General features: G+C 52.8%; 1 protein-coding gene across 4 annotated transcripts in view; it reads right to left on the minus strand.

Moving 5' to 3' along the window:
• LOC135920894 (retinol dehydrogenase 12-like) overlaps positions 1 to 22,893 on the minus strand; it is a 271,490-nt gene extending 248,597 nt beyond the window's left edge. For all 4 annotated transcript variants that reach the window (XM_065455154.1, XM_065455152.1, XM_070531485.1 and 1 more), the window contains exon 1: positions 22,428 to 22,893. In XM_065455154.1, coding sequence (XP_065311226.1) covers positions 22,428 to 22,811 — 384 coding nt within the window. In that variant the 5' untranslated portion in view covers positions 22,812 to 22,893. The remainder of the gene's footprint in view (positions 1 to 22,427) is intronic.
• Positions 22,894 to 24,583: the final 1,690 nt, after the last annotated feature.

The raw sequence follows: 24,583 nt of genomic DNA on the forward strand, positions 1-24,583 counted from the left end.
CTCGTGCTTCGTACGAAAATACCCGCAAGCATGAAAGATACCAGAAAATATGCGGATCCCACGCACAGTGAGAATCGTTGTAAGCGAAGCTTTCTATGCTGTTTGCTTTGATCGACGATCACTAGCGGTGATGTTGACGGTGAACCTGTAATTTCTTCAGCGTTTAGTCCAATACGATAGCGGTGAGTTGACGTTCAACGTTACCTTGCGTGCACCACCCTGACGTTCTCTAGCGTGCACCTAAATCCAAGTGGTGCACTGGCGTATTCCCATCGAAATGCGGCGGTCGGGACTGAACCCGCGGCATCGAGCACTGCCGTCACAGAAGTGTTGATAAGACGTGTGACCACTTCCATAGTGTCGAATAGACCCTACGACGTTTCAATGTGACATTGCGTCCGCACTTCCTGCGTCAGTTGTCTGCTTGACAAATTTGCACGGTGTTTATTTTACAGAAATAGCAAGAGCGTGCCGCACCGTGCAACCAAATTGCCCGCAACCTCTGTTTCCTTGCCTTCTCACGTCTTCACTCTCTCCCACCCTCTCCCCTTGTATGGGAACTGCGAAACTGCAATTCACTCGTTTCGCGACTGCACTGGTTCCGCCCACTCTCTGCCTCCTCATCTCTACTGTTCTACCCTACCTCCCCTCTGGATTTACTCGTTGGCAGAAAGGCAAGCGCTACAGTTCCTGCAACGCTCTTTAGATGGGTCACGGATAATTACGTCGTCAAGAGGCCAAAGTGGCGACACCCAGGGAGCTCCAGAGCGCATTGTGCACGTGCGACGCGATGGAAAGATCCAAACGAGTTTCTCGCGTCGACTTTACTTTCTGTCTCGCTCCTGCCATGTATTCACACTCTCTGAACCAGCTCCCGACGCGGCGTGCAAGGAAGCAACAGCAGTTCAAAGTCGTAGAGGCAAACAAAGCTTCGCTTTAAAAAGCACGAGGAACATAGGAAGTAACAGAAAGCCAGGTGCGGGAAGGAAGGGTGCCAAAACAGGGAAAGTTCTTGCTCCTTAGTAAAATGGCGCAACCCAAGCAGGAAAGCCCTTCCTCTGTCTTTGTCTTCCTCGTGCTTTTTTTTCTTTCTTGTTTTTGTACTGCTTGCTGGCACTCCCTTACATAGCACCGTGTACCAACTCGCCCAACAAGCCATTCTTTTGTCTGTGCCCGAGCGAATTGAGTTACTACGTTATGCCGGCTAATGGCTAGCATATCGTAACATTCCATATCATTTTGCGTTCGTCAGATCAATTTGGGCCACCGGGGGTTCCTTAAAGCGCACCTAAGTGTCTAAGAGCGTCTCTTTGGGGCAAGGATCGATCCCCCCGCAACACGAGGCTGTCGAGCGCGACGCCCTACAGTCGCTGTGCTACCCCGGCGTACAAGGGCGACAAAGAGCGGGAAATGGAGCCAATAGGCTGTGCGAATTGGGAGCTGCGTTAATGCACCTGCACGTTTTAGTGAACAGTTATAAATTAAGCAGCGTTACAAGTGTGCGCCTTGCCATAACTGTTATAGTACACTGTAATGCCTTACCGTAATCAGCTTGATTAAAGTTAGGAGGAACAACTAGCCTCAGCGCTGTGGACACGAAACGCAGTAAGGAAATGAGCGCTTGGGCGAGTTGGTCGTGGTTCGTAACGGGGGTGTTCGCGTAGAATGTAAGAAAGACAGAGACGGAGGAAGTTGGCGCTCTTCACTCGTCTCTGTCCTTCCTTTCCTGTACTTTCGTGCGCTACGCAAACACCGCCGTTGCCAATAAGGGAAGCAGTGCCCTTCATTTTCTTCGTTAATAGCTCCGACATTTTCCCAGCAAATAAACGCATACCGACAAGTGAGTGAGTGAGTGAGTGAGTGAGTGAGTGAGTGAGTGAGTGAGTGAGTGAGTGAGTGAGTGAGTGAGTGAGTGAGTGAGTGAGTGAGTGAGTGAGTGAGTGAGTGAGTGAGTGAGTGAGTGAGTGAGTGAGTGAGTGAGTGAGTGAGTGAGTGAGTGAGTGAGTGAGTGAGTGAGTGAGTGAGTGAGTGAGTGAGTGAGTGAGTGAGTGAGTGTCAACTTTATTATTTGAACGGGTAAGGGATAAGGAAGGCTAAGCTACGTAGGCTTCCCGGTTGTGCTTCACGATGGCGTCTTCAGCTCGTGCCAGGACCCGTGTTTGGATGTCTCGGTCGGTGCTGGAGAGAAGGGCCTCCCATTGTTCGTCGGTGGGGGGTGGCGAGACGAGGTCGGCGGGCGGGGGGGAGGGGGGTTCTTTCGGGCAGCCCCAGAGGATGTGGTTCAAGGAGGCAACGTCGCCGCACAGGCAGCAGCGTGGATAAATGACACCAGGGTGGATGTGCGAATACACTAGGGGGCACGGAAAGGTGCGGGTCTGGAGGCGACGCCAGGCGATCTAGGACCGCTTGGGAAGACTGACATGTGGGGGTGGGTAGGCGTACCGTTCGAGGCGATAGTGCTGGGTAATGTCGTGGTAGGTGAGCAGGGGCTCCGGCACCGGGGCGTCCGACGCGGAGGGGCCCACCGCTCAGTCGACGAATCCTCGAGCGTGTTGGTGAGCCGACTCGTTGCCTGGGTGACCCGAGTGGGCGGGGACCCAGACCAGTTCAATGTGACCCGGTTCGTCCTCCAGCAGGAGTGGGCGAAAGAGCCGTAAGGTGGTAGGCGAGACGAGACCATGGGCGAAATTGGAGATGGCGTGCTTGGAGTCGGAGAGTATGACGCTGGCGTCGGTCGAGGTGGTGGCTAAAGCGATGGCCGCCTCCTCAGCCTCGACGACGTAGGGCGTTCGAACGGTGGCGGCCGTGATTGTCGGCCCCTAGGGTGCCGAGGAGGGCGAGACGGAGACGATCGACTGCGAAGGCGTCCCCGGGCGAGGCGTATCGGGCCGCATCCACGTAGGCGATGGCCGGGTGGTCGGCGTACTTGGCGTAAAGCATGGCCGCACGGGCTTGGCGACGGGCGTCGTGGTGTCCCGCGAGCATATTCTTGAGTAGCGGCTTGATGGAAAAGGCTGCTCGAAGAGCGTGCGGTAGTGAGACCAGGTCTGGCGGGTGAAAAGAGGTGTGATGACCGATGGAAGAGAGGATGTTGCGACGGGTCGGCGAAAGATGAAGGCGTTGCACCAGAGCGGTGCGGTGAGCTTCGATCAGTTCGTCGAGCGTGTTGTGGACTCCTAGGCGGAGGAGACGCGCAGTGGACGCGTTGGGGAAAAGGCCGAGAGCAGTCTTGTATGCACAGCGGATGAGGACGTCGACCTTGTCGCGTTCCGGTTTGAGAACACGAGTATAAGGAAGGCCATACGTGAGACGGGAAACGACGAAAGCGTCGACTAGGCGGAGGAGATCGTGTTCGCGCATGCCCATGCGCCGCGCTCGGACACGAGCGAGCATGCGCGCGGTTTGCTGAACCGAAAGCGAGAGCTGGTCGATGGTGGGAGCGTTATGGCGGTTTGACTTGGTTTGATCAGCCCGAGCACCCGGAGATGCGAGACGACGGGAACGGGAGTGAAATTGGCGTGAATCGTGATGGCGGGGGGAGGCGTCTTGTGGCGACGCCGGTCGGGGGGCCGCATGAGGAGGAGGGCCGATTTGGCCGCCGAGAAAGCGAGACCGGCCGCGTGCACGTGACTTGAGACGACGTCAGTTGCGCGTTGCAACGTCTGCTCAATGTGCCCGTCGGAGCCAGACGTGGCCCAAAGAGTTACGTCGTCCGCATACAGGGTGTGTTTGAGATCGGGGATACGGTCGAGCTTGTCGGGAAGTGAGCGAAGGGCGAGATTGAAAAGGAAAGGCGACAAGACGGCGCCCTGAGGGGTACCACGAGATCCAAGCGCATACGTGGGAGACGAGAGATCTCCCACGATGATTTCGGCCGTGCGGGCCGTGAGGAAGGAGCGAATGTAGTGGTAGGTGCGAGAGCCGGGGTTGATGGCGGCGAGTTCGGTAAGAATAGCCAAATGGGAGACGTTGTCGAACGCCTTGTGAAGGTCGAGGCTAAGGAGAGCCTTAGTATCCGAGAAGGTGGGCGGATCGAGAAGGTCATGGTGGTGTTGCAAAAGGACGTCTTGTGTGGAGAGGTGGGTGCGGAAACCAATCATGGTGTGGGGAAGGAGATGGGGAGCGTCCGTGTACCCTTGCAAGCGAGCTAGGACGACGTGCTCCATGAGCTTGCCGACGCACGAAGCGAGTGAAATGGGCCGGAGGTTCTCGATTGTGAGTTTCTTGCCCGGCTTCGAAATAAAAGCCACGCCAGCGTGTTTCCACGACTGGGGGAGGTTGCCGGAGCGCCAGCACTCATTCAGGAACGAAGTGAGGGCAACGACCGAAGGGGCATCAATATTTCGGAGAAGTTTGTAGGGAATGCGATATGGACCGGGGGCGGAGGTGGTGCGGAGCTTGTGTAGCGCCGCGTAGACTTCAGCTTCCCTGATATCGGCGTCTAGTTCGGAGTTGGGGGCCCCGGGAGTAGGACGCGAGACGGAGAGAAGAGGTGCCAGGGGGTGGCAGCTGGAGGTATTTGGCGGCCAGGTCTGCTATCAGCGACGGTGTGTAGCCGGGGTAGGCCCGGACAACGCGTTGTAATTGTTGCCGAGCGACTGACTTGACGGAAGCAGGGTCGAGGAGGTGGCGGAGGAGATGCCAGGATTGCTTGCAGCCCAACTGACCGGAGATCCCTGAGCAAAGCTGCTCCCACTGTTGGCGGGCGAGCACAGTGGTGTGATGCTCGATCTCGCGATCGAGGTATGCGATGCGGCGGCGCAGGCGACGGTTGTGACGTTGCTTATACCAACGGTTGGTGAGGCCCGTGCGAGCGGCTGTGTGAGGCCCGTGTGAGGCCCGTGCAGGTGGGCGAGCCGGGAGTCGATTGACGGATGGTCCTCCGTGGTGGGGATCGAGGCGGTGACCCCGTCGAGATCCGCCAGTAGCTGGTCGGCCCACATCGAAAGGTCCTCGATGTCGGGGGCGGCAGAATGCAGCCGGCAGGCTCGGAACGCATCCCAATCCGTATAGCGGGTCGTGTGTGGGCGCGGCTTGCATGGGGAAGTACGGGCTTCGATGGCGAGGACGTAGTGGTCGCTGCCCAGGGACTGATGTGTATTGGACCAGCGCGCGTCGTGCACGTAACGGCAAAAGCTGGGGTCCGGAGTGGTGTCGCGGCACACGCTGTTACCGATGCGCGTGGGTTGCGTGGGATCGGTGAGCAGGGAGACGTGGAGGTCGTGTGCAAGCTGCCACAGCCTCGTGCCGCGGCCATAGGCCTTGGAGTAACCCCAGTCCGGATGCCTGACGTTGAAGTCGCCGTGAACAAGGAGGGGGGATTTGGCTGCTCTCGCTGCAGCGGCACGGAGCAGAGCAACGAGCAACAAGTCTTTGGTGACGCGTGGGGGGTGTAAACATTGAGAATAAAAAGAGAGGGGTCTTCACGTCGCTGAGGTAGGACCTCGATAAAGACGTGGTAGACCGTAGGGAAGGGCAGATCCGCTCGATTGACCGTGAGCGTCCGCCGAGTGAGGATGGCCGTGACGGGATGGGGCAGAGGGTGATGAGCTACTTGGGCGTGGGCGACGTAACCCGAGAGGGAAATGGTGGCGTGAGTCTCCTATAGTACGATGACGTCAGGAGAGACCGAGGGGTCCAGTTGTTGAAGGTGTAGAAGGAGGTGGTTATGCCTGGGGCGAAAAGCACGGCAGTTCCACTGCCAAACGGTGACGACAGAGCGGTCAGCCATGATTAGTAGCGGAAGAAAAAGGTATTGAAAGGGCGGAACATCACAGTATTCCTGCCCCGACTTGGACGCGGCCAGCGGCTTCCGCGGGTCCCCGATAGGGGTCTCCGCTGAAGCTCCTCAGGATCAAATAAAGTTCATTGTCTGTCTGTCTGTCTACCTCGGCTGGTGCTTGCGAAGGTCGGGTGGCAAAGGATGAGGTGGTGCGGACGTAGAGGGGTGGCTTGGCTCGGATGGTTGCGCGCATGGAAGTTTGAAGGCTATCGACCGTCTCTTGGAGAGATTGGAAGGACGTGACGTGGGGATGAGCAGTGAGGTCCATGCGCATGGCGTTGAGGCCTTCTTGTTGTGCCGTGAGAAGCTGGTAGATCAAGTTGAAACGGCTATCCAGCCGTTTTTCGAGGTCCGCCAGGGCCGTCTTGATGGCTGCCTGGACCTCTTCGGATAAGTGGAGAGATGCAAGGGGGGTGTTGGGTCTGCGGCGTTTGCTAGTGCCTCCTTCGGAAGTCAGAACATCCATGTCAGAGGAGGAGGCGATTGAGGAGGGCAGACAGGATGGGAGCGTGATGGCTGCCTCGAGCTTTTCCTCAAGAGCTCGCACTTGGGCTTGGAAGGATTCAATTTGGCTCTTCTGTGCCGCAAGTTGAGCGGTTTGTGCAGTGAGCTGCTGTCGTAGGGAGGCGTTTTCCTGCTGCAATGCGACGACCTGCGGCGAGGAGGACGCCGAGGGAGCGCCGGTGCGGCCGCGGGACCACGTCGACTGGGTGGGCTTAGAGGCTGGTTTGGGCGCCGCTGGGGCGAGGGGCGGGAAGTCAGTGGGGTAGTTGGCGGCGGCTACGGCGGCGACCTTAGGTCCGGACGAAGTGGGTGAAGACATCATCTGCCCCAACGCTGCTCAGAACATTCTGGTCGTTTCTACGCCGGTGAGGAAGAACGCGTGTGCCTACGCGTCCGTTCAGCAGATGCACCTCAGGGAAGGCAAGTACGACGTGGCAGCTTATTTAGCCGCCTCGGACAACACAAGCAGGGGAGTCGTTCGCGGGGTCGACGACGACTTCAGCGATGCTCAGCTGCGAACAATGATTGTGAACCAACGGCGTTGGAACCCGAAAGCGCTCGAGGTGAGACGCATCAAGACTACTACGATGGTGGTGGTGCTCTTCGAAGGTATGAGAGTGCCGAACTACTTCATGTGTGGCGCGGGCATGCTGCCCTGCACGCTATACAGAAGACAAGTGGAAGTGTGTTACAAATATGGCGATTTGGGACATCGAGCTTATGTGTGCCCGCACCCAAGCAGGAAGAAATGCAGGGGATGCGGTGTAGCCTCCCCAGCCGAAGATCATCAGTGTACGCCAAAGTGTTCCATCTGCGGGGGTCCCACCTCACTGCGGACCGCAAGTGCAAGCAGCGATTCCAGCTGCCCTACATAGTACGACAAAGACGACGACGGCGCAGGCGAGCCGGGATGTCACAGGCAGCCCAGGAAGTTCGTCCACGTGACTCCAGTTTGACAAGCGCGCCTGGACGTGCGCGTTCGCTGACTCCAGCGGATCGTCAACGCAGCCTCTCCAGAGGGCGCCCCCGGCCTCGCTTCAGAAACAGCTCCCACTCCAGAGGACCTTCCCGCTCTAAGGGGCGTTCCCGATCCCGGGCACGCATCCAGGAAGGACCTGGACCCTCATGGCCGGACCGAGTCAAGCCCAAGACTGACAAGGCGCCAAAAAAGGTAACGCAGGTAACATTGCCAGAGCATAGGGAAGGCCCCCGAGTAACACAGCTCTTGCAAGAAAACGCTAACCTCAAGGCAGAAATTCAAAAGATGAAGGCCGATTTCGAGGCCTTTCGGCAAGCAAACCTACAACAAAGGCATGAGTCCTCTTCGGCAAACGGAGAAGCGCAGGCGCGTACTGCTAAACGTAGGCGTCCTCGCAGGAAAGGCAGCCGAAGAAACTGCCACGACGGAGGCAGCGATGCAACGCTCGCTGGACCGTTTACAAAAGTCCGTGAATGAATTGATCAAGGGCAATCAAATGCTGCTCCTTAGAGTACAAGTTCTAGAAAACGTGCAAACTAAGCGCGCTGAACCAGTGAGTATGGAAGTCGCTCCAGCGGCAGCTAGAGAAGCTACAGGTAGCGTCCTAGAGGCCCTCTCAAACCTTAACAATGGCGGGCTACAGTAAAGAATTTATCATATGGCAGTGGAATTGGGCCAGTTTTCAGAGGCGAAAGGCCCCACTGCAGCAATTTACCGCGACACAGTCGAACAAACCACATGTTATCTTACTACAGAAAACTAGAACTGAAATTTCGTCATTTCCAGGTTACCGAGCTATCTCGGCAACCGGAGAGGGCAAACTCGGCCTGGCGGTCCTAGTTGCAAAGAAGTGTTCCTTTCAAGAGCACAAATTGCAGCTGGGCAACACGAAGGCGAAGGTAATGCTTATCGAAATCATTCCCAGCAGCTAGCTTAAAAACAGCGTTTTCATTTTAAAGATTTACAGTTCCCCGAGAGACCGTCACCGGGCATTCTTGTCGATTATAGCCAAGGCGGCGGCGAAAGCAAAGGATGCTCCACTTGTGGTAGCTGGATACTTTAACGCGGCGCATCAGGCGTGGGATTATGTGAGACACTCTCCTAAAGGAATAAATCTACTTCAAGCTGTTACAAACTGCTCATTAGAGCTAGTTACGGATTCACAGTTTCCCACGCGCATCGGTAATTCAGTCTCGCGGGACACCACGCCGGATCTGGCCTTCGTTAAGAATGCCACCTCTGTTAGTTGGCACAATAAGCAAGAAAACCTGGGAAGTGACCATTTTATTGTGGAGATTTCTCTGGAAGTTGCCGCAGCCCCCTTAGGGCGTTAACCGTAGTAGACTGGGACGCCTTCCGTAAACGCCGGGGAGAGGACTTGAGGACTACGAGTCCTTCGAAGACCTCTTAAGGAGAATCAAAGAGGACGTCAAGGCTGTTACTAAAACAGTCGAAACTGATTTAAAAGTAAACAGGATGAATGCGCACTTCGCGCACCTGGTAGAGGCCAAAAACTCCTTACTCGCCAGGTGGCAAACGCAGAGGCTCAATCGGAGGCTGCGTAAGAAAGTAGCGATGTTAAATCGTGAAATCGAAGCGTATTGCCAAGAGTTGAGCAAGCAGCAATGGAACGAGGTTTGCTCGGCAGTTGACGGACAGATGCGTACGGAAGGCAAATGGAACCTCCTGAAGCAACTGTTAGATGACTCCCAATCCAAAAGCAATCAGGCCCTAGCTGTTGATAGAATAATTCATGATCTTAAAGGAAAGGGGCTAACAGATGTAAACGTACTTCAGAGCCTAAAGGACAGGTATCTCCCAGTAGGCCCCACGGGGAGCGAGGACTACCCAGAGTATACAGGCGAACCCTGTTAGGAATGGCCGTACGGGGTGGCATCGTGCCACCTTTCAGCCCGCTGCACGTGTTCCAAGCTCACCAGACGGGGAGCCCTTCAGAGAACTGCGGATGACCGGCAGCCACGTGGCGCGCGGTCAGCTCAGGAATGTGGTACTCCGCCGCGCCACCCGGCACGGAGCACAGTTCTACGAAGCCCTCTGACGTCGGCTCCGGACACTCGGAATGTGTGTGCCTTTGTGTGTGTGGGCCGTACTGCGGGGCAGCGGCAAGTTTACAATGACTGGACGAACGTTTCCATCCACTGGGACTCCGACCACGTGGGCCTCGAAGAGTGGACGCCGAACGATGACGTCGAACTATGACGTCAAGCGGAGAGCTTATAAGCAGCGTTTGCCGGCTGCTAGAGCGTGCTCGTGTCGTGCTCGTCGTCGGGAGCTGAATGCTCGTGGTCATGCTCGAAATGTAGTAGTGCATGAGCTGTGTGCTCGTAAACTGTTTGCTGTATGTTAGTTTTGCGGACTCGCTAGACTGCCAATGTGTCTTGTCTTAAAATGCTTAATATGTAAATACTGCCAATAAATCCTGTTCACCGAGTTCCTCTCTACGACCTTCGACTCCTTCAAATGGTGGCAGCGGCGAGATACTCCGACGACTCCTACATCTGGTTGAAAGCGGTAGGATCGTCCGACGAATCTGACAACCCATGGAGGAGCTTGATGCCCCGGTGACTAAAGCGGAAGTCAGAAAGGTGCTACACGAGCTAAACGGCCGCTCGGCGCCCGGGCCGGATGGCATCTCCAACAGACTCCTGCGTAACCTCGATGATAAATCAATTGAGAAGCTTACGGAACAGATAAACCGCACGTGGGAAACTGGCTGGGTCCCACAGGACTGGAAAACGGCCTCTGTTGTGCTTATCCCGAAAGCAGGTAAAACACTGACACCCGAGAACCTTAGACCAATCTCGCTCACGTCCTGCGTGGGCAAGGTGGCTGAGCACGTCTTCCATGAGAGAGTAACGAGATACATCGAGGAACGAGAACTGTTCCCGTATAACATGGTAGGCTTCAGGCCCTCTCTATCCGCGCAAGACGTCATGCTTCTCATCAAAAGGCAGGTAATCGACGTGAACACCAGGGATGTCAGAGGCATTGCAGATTTGCCGAAAATGCTAAATAATCATGTTCACGCTAATAAATTCTCTCGTAAAGAGTTGAAGATGTATTTCGTTAACCTATAACACATATATTCATGTATAACGATGCATATAAATGTCTATGTTTTTTCTTGTTTGCCTATTTGTTTACTTGTATAAAAAAAAAGGCATCTTTTTTTTTACATATCCATTCATAAGCATGTAACTCAGTTTTTTCAATTTTATGTTTAGTTTATGTTTAGTAAACTTCTGCTTACGTTTTTTGTACTAAAAAGTTATTGTTATCGCGTTGCCATGTATAACGCCTCCTGGGTCCAGTCAGCTTTTAGCCCGGGAGGACGTTTCTAGTCTGTACTAGAAGAATAAACTTGAACTTGAACTTGAACTTGATTTTAGCGTTAGATCTCGCCAAAGCCTTTGACACCATCACACACAGATTCATTCTGGAATCCATCTCGCACCTAAACTTTGGGAAACGCTTTCACGCTTACGTCAGCTCTTTCTTAAGGGACCGTAAAGCCACTATTAAAATAGGTCAACTAAGATCCGACTAGTTCAAGTTAGGGGCTAAGGGCACTCCGCAGGGTGCAGTAATATCACCCCTCCTTTTCAATATAGCGATGAAAGAGCCTCTCGGAAAGACTGGCTAGGGTCGAGGTCGCGAATCATGCGCTCTATGCGGACGACATCACCGTTTAAAACGGGGGGGGGGGGGGGGGTCCGAGGCGGCCGTGGAGCGTGCCCTTCAGGAGGCCTTGGATATTACGGAAGAGTACTTAAAAGGGACGGGACTCTGTCTATCACCCTAAATGTCAGAACTACTGCTTTACAGACCGGATCGCAGGGGCAAGGGGCACTCTACCCCTCTCGAACAGATTCCTATTTACCTACACGCAGAATCTGGTCAGATGATCCCTAGAGTCGAATTGGTCAGGATTCTAGGTCTGATCCTAAATGCAAAGGGAAGCAACAATCAAACTGTTGTCCGCGTCAAGGCAAGAACGGAAAACATGCTCCGATTAATCACAAGAGTCTCGAACCACAGAGGCGGCCTCAGTGAAAGCAAGCTTCTTAGGCTGTATCATGCGTTCCTGATGAGACATAAACTACGTAGCATCGGCGCTCAATTTGTCCCGCTCGGAGGATGCCAAAATTGATGCGTTGATGAGGAAAAGCACTAAACACATACTGGGAATTCCCACTAGCACCAGCACGGAGAAGCTCTTACAATTAGGGGTTCACAATACCCTGACGGAGGTAAATAATCGAAGCACAAAGAACGGCACAAACCGTCCGCCTCTCGTCTTCGAAGGCAGGCAGAAGAATATTAATGCCCACAGGTCTAGCCCCCTTGGCAGTCGACGAGAATGCCATCATGCTCTCTCACACCGTTAGAGCAACCTTTCAAGTTAGCCCTTTCCTTCGGAATGTACACCCCCAATATAATGCAGCTAGACGCAAGGCACGAGCCCGCTCTCTCATTGACTTTACGGACAAAAACCTGCAATTAATCACCTATGTAGATGCTGCCCAGTATGGGCGCACAGATTCATTTGTAGCTGTTGTAGCTGATCCTCATGGGAAAATTCTTAATCCAGCTTCGGTAAGACACACCACGGTAGCGGCGGCTGAACAGGCTGCCATCGCGCTAGCTATGAATGACCCCTCGCGGCCTTGCATCTACACTGACTCGAGATCAGCCATACGAGCCTTTCTATCTGGCCTAATCTCGAAAGAGGCGGCGGCTACAATCAAGCAAAGACCGCCTGATGTTGTTCACACTATCGCATGGTTCCCCGCGCACATGGAATCCAATGTACAGTCGCATGCAATATGACTTGCAACACTCTTGTTCGTTGTTGAAGGGGCTCCACGGCTGCGCAGCAGCTCTGACATTCGAAATAGCAGTTTAATAGACACCACTAATTGAAGCTGTGTTTCGGTCTGGAACTTACCATGTGTCTGCACAGCCGTACAGCCTTGGAACCCCTTCGACCACGGGCACCGGTGTTGCAATTCATATTGCACGTGACTGTACATTCCAGCAAACCCAACCCGGATGAGCTAGTTCATGACCAGGCGCGAGGTCTAACATTCCGCAATGGTCCTGATACGCTAAGCAGTCGGGATTGTGAGCATAACCCTGATCCTCTACTCTCTTTTAATGAAATAGTTAAACACTGTCAGCTTGGGCGCAGGCAATTCCCGCTGCCACATGACATGACATGACAAGAACTTTATTTGAGTCCTGAGGGACTGAGATCTTGGGGAGCTAAAACCGAAGGCCCCAGAAGATAAGTCGGTGGCGCCACCCACGATGGGACCGGGAGATGAAGTTCCGACGCAATATCGTGGGCCCTCTGGACAGCCTGGAGTTGCATGTGGATATTGCTGCTCTTGAGCGATTCCTGCCATTGTTCTTTCGTGATGGGTGGAGAGGCGTTAAGGGCTGGGCACAGCCAGAGCATGTGTTCAAAAGGGCATGAGTCATGATCACATTTGGGGCACGACTGTGAGTGGGCAGGATCTATCCTGTTAAGAGACCGAGGAGTGGGATAGGAACGGGTTTGCAGAAGTCTGAGTGTGCTAGCCTGAGGTTTGTTCAATTTAGGGTGAGGGGTTGGAAATGTCTTCCTGCCCAGTCGATAATGGGAAACATTTTCGTGGAAAGTACATAATGGATCTTTGCGGATGTTGACCTCGTTACGAGCCTGGCTACCCGCGACAGCGCGGTACGTGAAATCACGCGCTCTCCGGTGGGCCTGCTCGTTAGGATTACATCCAAGCGGGTTAACTGAGCTATCTAGATGGGCTGGGAACCACGAGATGTGGTATCCTTCGCTGCTTGCCCTAGTCCTTTGAAGTGCTTTAGGCAAAATACTGTTCGCCTGTTCAGATACGAGAGCGGACGAGAAGGATCTAACCGCCGTGCGCGAGTCCGAGAAGATGATAGCGGGAACGTTTGAGCTGTGAAAAGCCAGAGCGATCGCCGCTTCCTCCGCCACATGGGCAAACTTCGTATAAACAGAGGCTACATTGACCAGGTTGCCTGCCGCGTCTACCACCGAGACAGCGAACTTATCCCCATTGTCATATCTGGCAGCATCGACAAAGAGGGCATCTAGTTTCTGCTGATTTATCTTTTTAAGGATGGACTTGGCTCTCACTAATCTCCTACCCTCGTTATGCACTGGGTGGATGTTTCGCGGAACGGGCTCAACCATGATTCGAGTTCTGGTTTCCCGGATCAAGCTAACTTTGGTCGCCGGTTCATGTCTTGGTTGGATTCCCGCTTCTTCTAAGATCTTGATCCCTGGCTTAGTGGATGGAAGTCTCATTATTTGACCCGCTGTGTGAGCTTCTATTAGCTCATCGATGGTGTTATGGAGTCCTAGCTCCAGCAGCTTCTCAGTGCTTGTGGACTGCGGAAGGCCGAGCACGCGCTTGAGGCCGGTTCTAATTAGGGAATCGAGCTTGGCCTTTTCCGCTTTACCCCAATTAAGGCACGGCGCGATGTAGATAACATGACTCAGGAAGAATGCTTGATAGGCTCTGAGCAAATTGTCCTCTTTGAGACCGCCTCTTCGATTTGAGACGCGGGCTACAAGTCTTAGGACATTACTAGCCTGTCCAGTGAGCCTGTTGCGGGCCGTCGAGTTACAGCCCTTGGCATCAATGAGGATACCTAGAATTTTGACCGAGTCCATCCTCGGTATAGGATGCCCATTTTTAGCTCGAATTTCTATCGGCAGAGTTTCCAGAGACGCAAGGTTTCTGACCCCCTGTCTGGACTGGCGGTATAACAATAGCTCTGATTTAGCGGGGGAGAGTTCAAGGCCCGTGTTTGAAAGGAAGTCTTCAGTAGCCTCCAACGCGCTCTGTAACGAGTGTTCGAGCATGGCTAGCGATCCGCCCGGTGCCCAGATCGTGATATCATCCGCATAAATGGCGTGACCAACGTTTGGGATTGCAGCGAGGCGAGTGGAGAGCTTGTGTATGGCTATATTAAATAAGAATGGGGACAGGACCGAGCCCTGCGGGGTGCCGCAGGTGCCTAGTTCGTAGGGTCCTCCTGTGACCATGCCTAATCGGATGTGTGCCTTGCGATCCGCGAGGAAAGATCTGGTGTAATCATGAAACCGCTGGCCCAGGTTGAGGGACGAAATCTCCGTCAGTATGTGTTTATGCGTGACCCTGTCGAAGGCCTTGGAGAGGTCCAGTGCGAGGATCCCTCTCACGTCGCGAGTAGGGTTACCAAAGATTGCTTTCTTAAGCAAAAGCATAGCGTCCTGTGTGGACAACGCCTGTCTAAAGCCAATTAGGTTGTGTCTAAAGAGCTCCTTGTTTTCAATATTGTTACGTAGGAAGACGCAGACGAAAAGCTATGTACAAATATATTTACAAGGAAAATACGCTGCGCTTGGCCAAGAGGCGACAGCCCGCGCAAGCTTCTAACCGTCGTCGTCGTCTTCACACTGCTGGCCTTTCGTGATCGCACATATTGTGCCGTAGCACTACCCCCGGCTGCAAAAGCGCCGTCCCGGAGCGACTAAAGATCGGACTCGGAAGCAGTGTAGTAGGCCTTGAGCCTACTGACGTGTACGACATCACTAGATGCCACAGGAGAGGACGAGGTTGAGCCCACAGGAGCAATTTCGTAAGTCACAGGTGTCACCTGGCGCAGCACGCGGTAGGGCCCTGTGTATCGCGAAAGAAGCTTCTCTGAAAGTCCGACGTGACGAGAGGGCGACCACAGGAGCACGAGCGCACCAGGTGAAAACTGTACGTCACGATGGCGGGCGTTGTACTGACACTGCTGAGTGGTCTGTGAGGCCGTAAGTCGAGCACGGGCAAGCTGGCGTGCATGGTCGGCGAGGGCGATGGCGTCGCGCGCATACTCGCTTGTTGAGACCGCAGCAGGAGGAAGTGCCGTGTCTAAGGGCAAGGTAGGTTCGCGACCGTACAGTAGATAAAAGGGAGAAAATCCGGCGGTGTCGTGCCGGGAAGAATTGTACGCAAATGTTACGTAAGGAAGGGCAATGTCCCAGTCGTGGTGGTCCTTGGAAACGTACTTGGCCAGCATATCGGTAAGAGTACGGTTTAACCGCTCTGTCAGGCCATTGGTTTGAGGATGGTATGAAGTAGTCAGTTTGTGTTGAATGGAACAGGAACGCACAATGTCAGCGATAACTTTCGAGAGGAAGTTTCGACCACGGTCAGTAAGCAGCTGGCGCGGGGCGCCATGAAGTAAGATAATGTCACGCAAGAGAAAGTCCGCGACGTCAGTGGCGCAGCTGGTAGGGAGAGCCCGAGTGATAGCGTATCGGGTGGCGTAATCAGTCGCGACGGCTACCCATTTGTTCCCAGAGGATGACGTGGGAAAGGGACCGAGCAGGTCTAATCCAACACGAAAGAACGGTTCCACAGGGACGGTGATCGGCTGGAGATGACCGGCAGGTAGCACCTGAGGTGTCTTCCGACGCTGGCAGGGATCACAGGCAGCAACATAGCGTCGAACGGAGCGAGTGAGACCAGGCCAATAGAAGCGGCGGCGGACGCGGTCGTACGTGCGGGTTACCCCAAGATGTCCTGCAGTGGGTGCGTCATGCATCTCAAAGAGCACAGTCTGTCGTAGATGTTGTGGCACGACAAGAAGAAGATCAGGGCCATCAGGGAGGAAGCTCCTTCGGTACAGAATGCCGCCCTGGAGGACATATCGGCGAACGGATGCGTCGGTAGGTGTAGAGCGCAGACGCTCGATGAGTACTCGCAGCGATAGGTCTCGGTACTGCTCATCGGCGATGTTAGCGAAGGCAGACACAGAGAAAATGCCGTCGGCGGTACTACTGTCGGCGTCGTCAGGCTCGTCTACCGGGTAGCGAGACAGGCAGTCAGCGTCCTTGTGTAGTCGGCCAGATTTGTAGGTGACAGAGAACGAATATTCTTGGAGGCGTAAGGCCCAGCGACCAAGTCTTCCTGAAGGGTCTTTCAATGAGCATAACCAACAAAGCGCGTGATGGTCTGTGACAACGGAAAAGGATCGGCCATATAAGTATGGGCGGAATTTCGCAACCGCCCAAACTAGGGCCAGACACTCACGCTCAGTGATGGAATAGTTGCGCTCCGCGGGTGAGAGGAGCCTGTTGGCGTAAGCGATAACACTGTCGTGGCCACGCTGGCGTTGTGCCAGTACTGCTCCAATTCCGTGACCGCTGGCATCAGTACGGACTTCGGTAGGCGCAGAAGGATCGAAATGGGCCAGAACGGGAGGCGTTGTGAGAATGTCGATTAGATGAGAGAATGCAGAGGCCTCGTTATCGCCCCACTGGAAAGGAGCGTCTTTTTTCAAAAGGTTGGTGAGTGGTCGTGCTATGGCGGCGAAATTCCTCACGAAACGGCGGAAGTACGAACAAAGGCCGATGAAGCTGCGCACATCCTTGACACACTTCGGAACAGGGAAGTGCGCAACAGCATGGATCTTGCCTGGGTCCGGTTGCACTCCGTTCGCGTCAACGAGATGTCCAAGGACGGTAATCTGGCGACGGCCGAAGTGGCACTTCGATGCGTTGAGTTGCAGACCGGCTCGCCGAAAAACGTCCAGGACTGCTGAGAGGCGCTCGAGGTGCGTAGCGAACGTTGGGGAGAATACGATAACGTCGTCCAAGTAGCACAAGCACGTGGACCATTTGAAACCGTGAAGAAGGGAGTCCATCGTGCGTTCAAAAGTGGCAGGAGCGTTACATAGGCCGAACGGCATCACCTTGAATTGATAAAGACCGTCGGGTGTTACAAAGGCAGTCTTCTCGCGGTCGAGATCGTCCACGGCAATCTGCCAATAGCCGGAGCGAAGGTCAATAGAGGAGAAATAGCGAGCACCGTGGAGGCAGTCAAGGGCGTCATCAATCCGAGGTAGGGGATACACGTCCTTTTTGGTAACCCTGTTAAGGTGCCGATAATCCATGCAAAAGCGCCATGAGCCATCCTTCTTTTTTACCAGCACAACCGGTGACGCCCAAGGACTACATGACGGTTCAATAATGTTCTTGGCAAGCATTTTGCGAACTTCTGAGTGAATAACTTGACGCTCAGCTGGGGACACTCGATACGGGCGGCGATGAATAGGAGGGGCATCGCCGGTATTAATGCGATGTTTGACAGCTGTAGTTTGGGCCAAAGGACGATCGTTAAAGTCAAAAATATCGTGATAGGAAAACAGAACGCGGTAGAGTTCACGAGCGTGCTCGGAGGGCAAGTCGGGGGCAATCATTTTCAGTAAGTCAGCGATGGTACAATTTGTCGACTGCGATGGTAGAGGAGTATCGGATGAAGTGTCGTCTACTGCAATGGATGCTACTGAGTGATCATCGAATGAACAAAGCTGGGCCAAAGACATCCCACGTGGCAGCACTTGTGTCGTCAAGCCAAAGTTGAACACTGGCAGGCAGACGCAATTCGCCGTAATAGATAAAACTGTATGGGGTACTGTGATCCCGTGTGTAAGGAGAACGTCTTGCATAGGAGCCGCGATGTAGTGACCGTCGGGGACTGGTGGGGATGACACTAGGTCAACGTAGGTCAGTGCCGAAGGTGGCAAGCGAACAAAGTCGGCGGAACTGAGGCGACTGGGGTGGGGTTCAGCAGGATCCAGAACAGGCAGGTCAAGGCGGAGAGTACTGGCGGAACAGTCGATGAGAGCAGAATGTGCGGAGAGGAAGTCTAAGCCGAGGATGATGTCGTGGGGACAGTGGGCGATGACTGTGAATAGCACGATTGTTGAGCGATCGGCGAAGGAGACGCGGGCGGTACACATACCAATTACGGGGGCTGTTCCGCCATCGGCGACACGGACAACAGGCGTCGTGGCGGGCGTGATAATTTTCTTGAGCCGGTTACGAAGGTCAGCGCTCATTACGGACAAATGCGCTCCAGTGTCTATGAGAGCAGACACAGAAACACCGTCGACTTGCACGTCAAGAAGGTTCAGATGAGTGGGCAAAGTCAGTAGAGGATTTGGCGGCGTAGGGAGCAATGCAGCGTCACCTCGAGGCGCTGCATCGTCTAGTTTTCCGGCTGGGAGCGGCGTCCGAAGGGAGTCGGCGAGTAGGAGCGACGGGGCTGGGGAGAGCGAGATTGTCGTCGTTGGGGCGAAGGCGAACGAGAATAGGGGCGGTTCGTTGCAGGAGAATCAGTGGCGGCATTATCGGAGCGTGCGGCATAGGGACGAGAAGGGCCACCTGAGGGGCGAGAGTAGGCAGTATAAGTAGACCGGATCGGGGAACTCCAGCGACTACGACAGTACCGAGAAATGTGCCCGATTCGATGGCAGTGGAAACAAATAGGCTTGTCGTCAGCAGTGCGCCATTCAGATGGGTTGCGGAAACGTGGTGGGTAAGAAGATGCGGGACGGGGCGAAATCGAAGAAGCCGGGCGGGTATCAGGGCGATGGGCCGAGCAGATGGTGTGAAGACCTATGTTTTCAAACTCCTGGCGGACAACTGCCTGGATCAGTGAGACCGTGACTGCAGATGTGTTGGTGGGACTGGAGTCGAAGGCAGCCGGATAGGCGGCCTCGATCTCACGCCGGACGATCCTGGTAACATCGGCAGTGTTGTTGGGACGAGGAGCGTCGGCACAGGAAGATGTCGCTGGGGTGTTGGGCAGACGGGCAAACTGCTGGTCAATACGTCGGCTTTTGGCGAGTTCCAGGCGGCGGCACTCTTTTATGACAGCATCCACCGTGGCTACGTTGTTGTAAACGAGCAAGTTGAAGGCGTCAGCGGCAATGCCTTTGAGGATGTGGGAAACCTTGTCTGACTCAGTCATGTGGGTGTCAACTTTGCGGCACAGAGCCAAGACGTCCTGAATGTACGTGACATAGGGCTCTGTTGACGTCTGCACACGGCCGGAAAGCGCCTTCTGCGCGGCAAGTTGTTGACCGTAGGGGTTGCCGAACAAGTCTCGAAGCTGTGTCTTAAGTGAATCCCAACTGGTGAGCTCATCTTCGTGCGTGCGATACCAAACTCGAGGTGTGCCACCGAGGTAAAAGACTACGTTGGCGAGCATAATAGTAGGGTCCCACCGGTTATTGCGGCTGACGTGTTCATACAGGCTGATCCAGTCATCGACGTCTTCCCCATCGTGGCCCGAGAATACGCCAGGATCATGGGGAGCGGGGAGAGTGATGTAGGTCGGCGAAGTGGCAGCAGGTGTCGGAGCCGGCGGAGTCGGCTTGTCGTCACCGGGAGCCATGAAGGAAGGCTCGACGTACCGTCCACTGCGAAGCTCCGTGACGAGGTACAGGGAACGTCCACCTCCACCAGATATGTTACGTAGGAAGACGCAGACGAAAAGCTATGTACAAATATATTTACAAGGAAAATACGCTGCGCTTGGCCAAGAGGCGACAGCCCGCGCAAGCTTCTAACCGTCGTCGTCGTCTTCACACTGCTGGCCTTTCGTGATCGCACATATTGTGCCGTAGCAATATGTTCAGTTATCCTGTTATGTATCGCGTGCTCCGCAACCTTGGCGATGCATGATGTAAGGGAAATAGGCCGCAGATTATTTATATGTGGGGGTTTTCCCTGGTTTGGGTATGAGTACCACTTTTGCGGTACGCCATTCTATCGGGACCTGTCCACTTTTCCATGCCTCAATTATTTTGGCCGTGACTATCTCGATTGCCCTATCATCTAGGTTCCTGAGGAGTTTGTTCGTGATTCCATCAGGTCCCGGTGCTGACCTGCCCACAGCTAACTAGACCTCAATCTTCCACATTGAGAATATTACAAACGGGATCTTTCCCTTCGAGAGGAAAGTTTAGCCGCTTTGCTCCGGACATCGACCCACACTGCCCCGAGTGCGATGAAGAGCATTGCTCGTTAGCACACATGCTCTGGCAATACTCTGCGTTACAAAACGCATATTTTAATAAACAAGAGGACTGGGAAGAGGCCCTTAAAAGCGGCGATCCCCAGGACCAACTAAGGGCTGTCCAAAGGGCCCGCGAACAGGCGGAGGACCATGGTCTTCCGGCCCCGACGCGGGAGCGGCCCGCAACTACGACTTAGTAGTTCTTTAGGACCTTAATAAAGTTTGTTGATTGACTGACTGAGGGAAACGACAAAAAACGGAGTCATGCAAAAGCAAAGTTCACAATAGGGGGTCAGGAAATTTGGTTGTGGGAGTTCACCGCGTTTTTTGTTTTCGTTTCCTTTTGTTTTTAACCTAGGTAGGACATTAGGCAGCATAGTAGCAAGAGCTTGGTGACGTAACCCATTGCCCCGTTCGAAAGGGGACGCTCATAACATCCATTCATCCATCCAGCCCCCACAGTCGCAGACAAAATGGCGCCACGCCTTTGCAACGCCAACCTGCTTGTTTGTCGCCTGCTGCTGTTAGGAATGGCCGGACGGGATGGCAACGTGCCAGCTTTCAGCCCGCTGCACGTGTTCCTATCCAACCGGACGGGGCACCCTTCAGAGAACTGCGAATAAACCAGCAGCCACGTGGCGCGGGGTCAGCTCAGCAATGTGGTACTCGGCCGCGCCACCCGAGCAGAGTTCTACGAAGCCCTCTGACGTCGGCTCCGGACCTTTACACTTGTGTGTATGTGCGGCACGTGTATGTGAGTCATCATCCTCCTCCAACAGCCCTCATCCTCCTCCAAAAGGGCGGGTCATCTACGGTGACGTCGAACGATGACTGGACGAACGTTTCCGTCCACTGGGAATCGGCTGCTAGTGCGTGCTCGTCGTCGGGAGCTGAGTGCTCGTTGTCATGCTAGAAATGTACTAGTGAGCTGTGTGCTCGTAAGCTGTTTGCTGTATGCGTCGGCTTGCGTGCTCCATATGGGAGTCACGCTAGACTGTCGATGTATGTCCTGTTTTAAATGTAAATCCTGCAGATAAATCCTGCTCGCCTAGTCCTGTCGCCCCAAGGTCCTCCCAACGACTACGACCGCTCCATCCCCAATACTGCCTTCACTCATCCAAACCACAGCGTAGGAAGTGTAGTTTTCATGCTACGCTACAGATATCAAAATGTATTCGTACAGGTTGGCGGAGCTACACATTTCAACACGAAGTAAAAAAAATGGCGACTTTCTACACTAGCTACACTCGTGTAGCCAGTGTAGGTAAAGAAATGCCCCTAGTGTGACACAGCATTCTCGGCAGGAAGGTAGCGAGCGCCGAGTTTTCAAAAAAGGAAACGCAAGCAAGGCAGATGAGGATTATCGTTGTGGGACAAGATAAGCCCCAAGGGGTGTAAACTTTAAGACTGTAAAATGACCGAAAAAGCTACACGCTTAAAGAAGTTTGAAACCTCTGGGGCGTACCCTGTCCCACAACGATATAATCTTCATCTGTCTTGCGCGCGTTTAGCCCAGTATATTCCCAGGTCATAAACTGCATGCGCGTGATCAGCGCACGACACAGCATTCTCGACAGAAAAGTAGCGAGCGCAGCGTTTTCTAAGGAAAGAAACGCAAGCAAGGCAGATGAGGATTATCGTTGTGGGACAAATATGCGCCCCAAAGGATGCAACTGTTTTAAGGGCGCATAAACTAAAGTGTTAGTGAATTACAGGGAAAGCGAGAAACAAAAAACGGAAGAAAACAGAAAAGGTTTCCCGTTAATAATATTACCGTACTTTTTTTTTTCACGAAACTTTACGATTTTTTTAGTCTCGATTAAGGCAAAACAATTCATTGTTTAACAAGTTTTTTTTTTCATTTAAGTGTCATAAGTGTCACCATATATATATATATATATATATATATATATATATATATATATATATATATATATATATATATATATATATATATATATATATATATAACTGCGTATGCTCGTAAAACAGTATATGCGGGCACTTTTCTTTCTCTATTATGCGGGTATGTGCACACACCTCCTTCAGAGAGAGCGAACACAACAGCCCACCGTGCAACAGCCTACATACGCATGGTTACGTGCTGTTTTCCTGATTTCATTACTGAAAGCCCGATAACTGAATGTAGCTGATTCTTTACCATTTACAATTGCCCCCTCAATTTTGTTGGATGCTTTGTGAATTGCATAACATGCATTCTCAAAAAATGTAAATAAGTAGCACAGACAGGAAGGAAGGAGCTTTTTCTTCTTACCTTGTAATAGTCCTTGTACTGCGCTCCAACGTAAGCGGCCAGGTCGGACAACAAAGAACCGAGAGAATCATCGCCACACCGAGCAAACTCTTTGCGAGAGACTAGAGCAGACAGCGCGGAAGTTAACGTTCGCAGACTTGTTTTCAGATATTGGAACGAAAACACGCATTCGACGCGGTCTGTTAAAATGAACACTCCCATCGTGGCAATGCGCGGCGATCCTTCACGTAAGTTGAGCGCAAGTGCGATAACCTTGGTGAGTGTGTCACATATAAGCTTTAGGTACTTATCCCAACCTCCATCAAAGTCGAAAACCAAAAAGTGTGCAGTGTTTTGTTCAGAGAACGAAAGCGGCCTTGAGGATGCTGCTGCGGAACCGTCCATGTTGGAACGCTGAATTGATAGCAGACGATAGATGATATAGTAAACACATCAACGGCCGTCTGTATAATGCAATACAAAAGGCTGTGCACTTACACTCAGAAATAATAGTTCAATATTATTCGTGCCTGTATTTGCTAATTTGCTGTCACTATACTCTTCGCGCTCGCGAACTAAGCCAGACAAATAGCCAAGTGGCCAAGTCACAGAAGTGACAGGGTACGTTCACTTGAAATAGGCGAATGCAAACGAGAAAAAAAGGGAACTTATAATACGACATTTAACGTCAAACCACGTCAAATTAGAACGCAAAAAAAAAAACATTTGTGCGCGCTGTGTGTCGATCTATATTTATTCTGTGGTTTAGTCGTCTGCTAGAAATCGCTGCGCAAGGCACTTAATCGCTTTTCATGTATACCTAATGGCTATAATAGTGTACCCACAGTCCCTAATAATTGCACAGATGCGTAAACAGGCATTGCATATGAATGTAGCTCACTGTTGCCTGGTGTGGACACTCGTGTACAATACGTGAGCCTCTGCATACGCCCCGACTGAACTCAATGATGGCTGTGCAACGGTGTCGCACAGAGGTAAGCGCCAACGAAAGCTTTGAACCTGCCATGTTGCTCGAATTGAATATATGCATTTCTACATGATCTGATGGAAAAGCGCAGACGTGACGGAAGTGGGCGCACACAATTAACTCCCGCGTGCTTTTAAATGCGTTTCATCAGGTAGTCTCTGCCCTCGTGTAACATTGCCAGACCTTGGGCCGGGAAGCCTGATCAATGAAAGGCGTTGGTCTCCCAGCGTCGCTTGCGATGACAGAACAGGGATTGTGGTTCTAAAGAAGCTGCAGGTTCGACTGCGCGTAATGAAACGCACGTGACCTCGACGCCCCTTAGCATTCAAAATGTTATTTTCAAACCATTGAAGGTTCCCGTTACACAGGTGGAAACTTAACGGCAGGCGAACAGCAGAAAGCAGCCTGGGCTTTCCCTTGTGAACGTTGAGGAATTTCGAAAACCTGCGACTTCCCAGCGGAAAGGTAAACAGACGTACGTACCACATCAAATAATAAGAGGCAAGCGACATCTAGCAGCTGACGCATGGCTATCGCATACGAAGTTCATTGTTTTGGAATAAGCTGGCGAGTTGGTACGTTGACGTTCAGTTTGACCTTAGATTGAGGCGCGCATCAGACGGCGAAAGTAGACACTCAACTGGTGTAGACGTCTGTTGAGAGTCAAGAGCCGCCCTTTCTATACTTCCCTGTCTCCGTCTTAGGTGTACTTCAATCTAATTTCAAACATGAAATTCTGTTTTGGTCTTGGCAGCAAGCAACTATTGTACGAGGTGTGCGGCATGACATTTTGTGACCTTGTTCAATGCAAAGTTTGCACAGTGCTTCATATGTGGGAAATTCGAGGTGGAGCAAGTACTTCACGTATGGTGGCCATTGCCTGTCTCGCAGTTTGTAGCTGTTCCACCAGTATTCACTTTTTAAAAAGAATACTGTTTGAACCACCCAACGCTTCTAAAGCTAAATTTCATGCTTGTTTCATTCAGAGAAGATAACTTTCATATGCAATGAATAATAAGCCTTGTGTAGATAGCCAGCTTCAGTTAATGAATCTACTGTCACAATTAGGTATTCTAAGTAGAGACATTGCAGCTGTACTGGCTATCTAGCGAGTAAGCTGGTCATGGGTGGGCGTTATGTTAAATGGCATCGTAGATTCCCTTTTTGCACCACGCTGACACCATTAACT

The sequence above is a fragment of the Dermacentor albipictus genome, chromosome 1 (assembly GCF_038994185.2).
Source record: "Dermacentor albipictus isolate Rhodes 1998 colony chromosome 1, USDA_Dalb.pri_finalv2, whole genome shotgun sequence".
NCBI lineage: Eukaryota > Metazoa > Arthropoda > Arachnida > Ixodida > Ixodidae > Dermacentor > Dermacentor albipictus.